General features: G+C 39.7%; 1 protein-coding gene across 2 annotated transcripts in view; it reads right to left on the bottom strand.

The window, feature by feature from the left end:
• The window catches only part of Dock10 (dedicator of cytokinesis 10), a 194021-nt gene extending 192280 nt beyond the window's left edge, over nt 1–1741 (bottom strand). Inside the window, exon 1 of one of the 2 annotated variants that reach the window (XM_028789411.1) lies at nt 1521–1741. In XM_028789411.1, the coding sequence (XP_028645244.1) occupies nt 1521–1682 (162 nt within the window). In that variant the 5' untranslated portion in view covers nt 1683–1741. The remainder of the gene's footprint in view (nt 1–1520) is intronic. The other variant, XM_028789412.1, reaches the window with a different exon arrangement.
• Nucleotides 1742–5673: the final 3932 nt, after the last annotated feature.

The following is a 5673-nucleotide window of genomic DNA, read 5'->3' as shown; positions in this document are numbered from 1 at the left end:
ACACACACACACACACACACACACACACACACACACACACACACACAGAGAGAGAGAGAGAGAGAGAGAGAGAGAGAGAAGGAGTCAAAAATTGATTTTTAGGAAAAATGGTTTAATAAACAGTATGAAATAATATAAATTCAAAATGTTAGGGTTATCTCAATCCATGACGTTCTATTTAGTGCTGATAAAAGAACTACATAAATCAAAAAAACCTTGGACAACTAGTTAATTCGTTTGTAATAATTTAAAATACCTTATTTATTTTGGGAAAAATTACAATCTAAGTTGAAAAACTATTGGTATGCACAACATATCCATATGCATGTCTATAATCAATTTGAATGTTATACTATTGATAAAAAATTAGAAAACAAGAATTTTTTGACCTTTAATCGATCTCAAGTCCTTTTAAGTTTTATAGAGGTAATGAGTGTGAAATTTTTGAATTTCATGCTTCTCTGCAGAGATAATCATAACCCTAAATCTAAGAGCAATATTGCTTTGTGAAAACTCAAATTTTGACTTGTCAAGGAGTTGGGGTACAATGTCACCCTGTGGTCAGCTGTCACCCTGTGGTCACCTGTCACCCAGAAGCATATCCAGGGGCAAATGACTTTTGATAGAGAACTGTTAGTGCAACAGGTATTTTTTTCATTCACTATTGACTATATCCTTGAACACTGAAATCTAAGAGAGAAAAGAAAAGTCGATTTGCTGAAAGTATCCTCACTTCAACACATCCCCAGATTTGGAAAGTTCAGCACACAGCCTATAGCTGGATGGGAAATTTCAATGACTAAGCAGATCTCTTTTCCTAAATCTTAAAGTAAGGACGGACTCTGTACTTACTCCTTGCTATTCAAACACAGGCACAGAGGAGTAACACTCACTATGATAAAAGCACAAATCTTAAAAAATTATATAATTTGACAGTTGGCAGGAAAAAGTTTCTAATAAAAACACCACACATTCCACAAAACTCTCAATACATGACTCTGATTCTGTGCCAAAGTTAACTAAGCATTTCGAAAAAGCATTTCCTTTTCAAAGTCAGAAAAAGGACAGAAAAACAACCCCAGATAGCTTGAAGTTAGAGGTCTAACTCCTGTGATTGTTTATAAGTGATATATAAAGAAACTCACATTCTGGGCTCTTCTTCCAAGCTACGACTTACACAGCAGAATTCAGTGAAATAAAATGTCAAATTTTTCTGTTCTCCCCCTCCCCCCCAAGCTGCAGCGTTAACAACATAGAAATGCTGGGAAGCAGAGACTTTCTCAGATGCACACCACACATTTACATGAGAGATCTAAGAGAAAGAAAATCAGCTCTCTGAATGTTAGCAATGCTTCTGAGACATTTTTTTTTGTCCCCTAAATGGCAACAACAAGGTAGAGAACTTGAAGTCACACATATCTTGATCCAAAGCCAAACACCCAAACTTCCAAAAATGTAGCATCTATCTCCGTAACAATAGTTCAATCAAGAGTCTTGGCTGTTTGCCAAGAATACAATACCATTATGAGGGTTCTGGGTCTGCTCATCACTTCATCGTCACTTTCGAGAGGCACGATTTCATGGGATGGTTCCTCCTGGCGTCTTCTGCAAATGTGTGGACAGCTCCTCTGGACCACAGAGCGGAAAGCTTGGAGCAGAACAATACTGGGAGTGCAGCCCATCGCTGCATCCTGGAGCCTACAGAATAACTTCTATGTTGATGTGATGTTTGAAAAACAGTGGCTCCTTGTCCCTGAGAACGAGCCTACACGGCAGCTGCAGCCAGCTCACCCTCCAATCACTTCCTTGAGCTCTGATCATCTGATCACGGCCAAATAGCTTGGATGCAGAGATGGGAAAGATTTGATCCACGGAAACTGAACACACTCAACAACATCGGACCACTTCATCCAGCGAAGGTTTCTCAGTGCAGTTTGAAAGCGTGGTTTCTGTTTATTACAATGACTGTCTTGGATTCCTGTTTCAGAGCTTTGGGTAAATATATCTTTCCTACTCATGCACACATGTGCACACACACACACACACACACAAACACACAAACACACACACACACAAACACACACACACACAAACACACACACACACACACACACACACACACACACACACCATAAATCATTCTTCAAATTAAACAACCGGAAATTGGACTTTATGCTGACTTTTTTCCTCCCAAGGCAAACGGGCAGTGTATTGACTGATGGTAGTTTAAAACATGTAAACGCTGTCTGAAGAAAGTTTTTCTGGTTATTTCATTAAACTTTTGGGGTTTTACTTTGCATAAATTCCAGAAGAGTGATCAGCATGACAAATGTAAAGTACTCCGAATCAAGACAGTTTATCAAAAAGTATGCATGCGATAACAGACCATGTGAGAGATGCCAGTGTTCTCCGTGATTTCTTCTCAATGGCGTAGTTGTTCTGTTCCCACACACACACAGTTCTGCAGCCTAATACATTTTTATATTTACATAGGCGGTTTACAGGGCTGAAAAATCTCTCTATCAGAAGTCACTCGGCATATTCTGACAACCTGACCTCTTAGAAACAGCTGGAAAACATTTTAAAATCCTATCGATGAGAACTAAAGCTTTGCAGAAACACATTGAGATCTTTGGTAGTTAAGTGTCTAGTATTCCCTGACTTCTGGAAGATTGGTCACTTAGGAAGCAACCAAAGAGGGTTACTTAGAAATCACGTGACCCATCTGGAATGGCCTCAAGATCTAATGGTATACTGAAAGGGAACAGGGCAGCAGGGGAGACATGAGCTAAAAATATCTCATGGAAAATGGATTTTGCTTACAAACGAGGAAAGCATGAAATCCCAGGAGGATTTTCAATGTTAGGATCTTCCTGCCAAGCTAATTCTTTCAGCCCAGCTCTCAGAGATTTAAATAATAATTATAAAAAATCAAAACAACACAATGTTCTATTTAGTTTTGGGGCTCCTTGTATACAGCATGCTACTGTATTCAGTTTAGGCAAGGTATATTCTTCTGTAAGGTGTGGCTGGCCCACAATCATGTCACTTTCACAGAAGCATATCGCAAAAATGCTCAATCAGGCATTAATTACTCAGTAATCTGTCACAACACAGTACCATTTTAATTGGTATGTCTGCCAAAGAAATAAAACATGTTTCTTTTTCCCCTCCTCTTTTAAGAAGTTCTGCCTGCCAATAGTTTTCATCTCACTCTGTTTTGAGAAAACATATTTTAGTGCTGCCAGAGAAAGAAGAAAAAAAAGCATGCTAACAGTGCTGGCAAGTCCTTAAGTTCCTCTGGACCTCTGTCAGCCGTGACCATGCCCCATTCTAAACCATTTCACTCCAGATGACTGGGGCATTTACTGATAAGAGGCCACAGCTTAGCTCATCTGGTGCAAGTCTATTGAACAGACCAACAAGTGCCAAGTTTGAGTATGTGTTTATGCATGTACCCTTTGAAATATGGTTGTCTCTCCGGGCTTTGGATGGATGGATGTGGTTCACCCCCATCCGCCTATTCCGAACCTCATAGCATAATTCTCTTCAGTCCTTTACATGGTTGATAATCACCTGCTCGTGAGCACATGGCTAATCATACACACCTCCAGCTCTAGTAGGAAAATGGAGGAAGAAAAGACTCCTAGCTCAGTCAAACACACACACACACACACACACACACACACACACACACACACACCAGGGGCTCAAAGGCATACTTTGGCTTCTGAACTTTCTTCTGGCTACCTCTAACACTCTGGGGTGGCTTTTGGAGTCTGATGTTTTGGCAGATGGCACAGTCTTTAGGGAAATATGCGAGATGCTTTCTAGCTATTAGAAGCCTGTTTGCATTGATCCTCTCTTTGGCTCTGAGGAACCTGCCCCTATTATTGATGGACTGCTCAGGAAGGGCTCTCGCTACCCTTCCCCCCTTCTTCCTTCCTCCTTCTCTCATTCTTCCTTTCTGACTCTAACTCTGTATTTTAAGAGACTGCCCAAGAATGACTTCCTTTCAAATCCAGAGTATCAAACAGTTATCCACTGGACAAGGAAAAGATGGGAGGTGAGGGTCACACCTGTTCAACAGCAAAGCAGTGAGAAAGGGGTTAGGTTGTGAGAGCCGAGGGTTACATGGCTGCAAGGGGCGGCTCCGATTAGGGAAGAAGACAGAAATCTGTTCAATAAAGCAGACCCTCACACCAACACGACATGAGCATGGGCAGAAGGGAGATATTTTAAAATAAGCTGTACATCCTCTGTCTGGAGTCTGCTTGTTTTTCATATAAATCATTAATTTGGCCTCAAAGATGACCCAACCTATAAGTAACTTATGGAGATTTTCCTTCACTTTCATCGACAGCTTCTCCTAAGTGGACATGATTTCATTTAGACACCGACCAAATGTAAACTCAATAGGTGATATTTTTAACTTCATTTTCTAATAGGAAGGGATATTGTCACTAACAATGTGCTTTACTAAGCCTTCCAGGGTGTTGGGAATAAGACTTTGAGTTGTTAAATACATACTGTGTATCTATTCATCCATCATTTATAAAATCTTAAACCAATGCATAGTGGGAAAAACAAAGCTTGAAAAAAAAAACATGCTAAGTAGATTTGAATTAACCTTCTTTTCCAAGGGAAATAAAAGGAAAAGAGAAGAAGATGCAGTTGTTAGGGTTCTGTGTGGTAGGCAGAAAGAGGCTATAAGAAGTAAAATGAGGGTGGTCAAAGATAAAGGAGAAGAAAGATGGGGAAGGGGAGAAGGATTCGGAGGAGGAGGAGGAATTAAGGGTCAGGGATAAGAAATTACTTCCCAAATAGTCTGTTACACCAAAACGGTGCCTCCTCTTGACTCAGAAGACTGCTCATTGGCTGTTAATTGGCTCATCTTAATAAGTGAAGGGAGTTTTTTTTAGAGTAGCTGTCTAAGATTTTTTGGCTTAAAAGTTTCCTAAGTGTAAGAGCAGCTATTTCTACGACTAGGATAGTATATCCAAAGGTCTTGTTTTCTTTAATGGGAAAGGAAACACATTTAATTTAAATAAATAATGTCAACTGAAAGTATTCTAGCTTTCCAGCTTTGTTAAATTATGTAAGACTTGTATGTTTAAATCTATATAGCTCATCTGTCTTGCCACGTATCTATATCTATCCTGAGCATCCTGGATTGGATTGTAGTTGGACAGGATGAGGGTGAAGCCTGGGTTCTTTGCCTCCTCAAATATTTGATGCTTCCATGGCTCCTGAAAAAATGTTGACCTGTAGCTGGGGTTTGGGGATCTTCTGCCATCTCTGTATGATGTAAATATATTATAAAGCCAAGACTGATCACTGAAAGTTTTGTGGTAGGAACAGAGATAAGCTTTCATGCTTTCTGGACATCCTAGTAACATACATTGCGCTATTCAATGTTAGTTTGAGGTAACGATTTCAAGACTGTAATAAGTTCTGAGTAGACCTTTCTCATAAATAAGGAATACATAGGAGTGCTCAGATATCTGTTGTTGGACTGAACTGTAGTAGCAGCAAATTCCCATGATGCCACTGGACTTCCCACCTCATGGCTACATTTAGAGAGTATTTAACATTTAGAGAGAGAGGTTAAGGGTTAAGTGAGATTATAGTAGAGAAGCCCTAATCCATTAAGACAGATGTTCTTAACAATAG

The sequence above is a fragment of the Grammomys surdaster genome, unplaced genomic scaffold (assembly GCF_004785775.1).
Source record: "Grammomys surdaster isolate TR1022 unplaced genomic scaffold, NIH_TR_1.0 125833, whole genome shotgun sequence".
Classification (NCBI taxonomy): Eukaryota; Metazoa; Chordata; class Mammalia; order Rodentia; family Muridae; genus Grammomys; species Grammomys surdaster.
The sequence above is the reverse complement of the archived record's forward strand: the minus strand, read 5'-3'. Positions and strand labels throughout refer to the sequence as shown.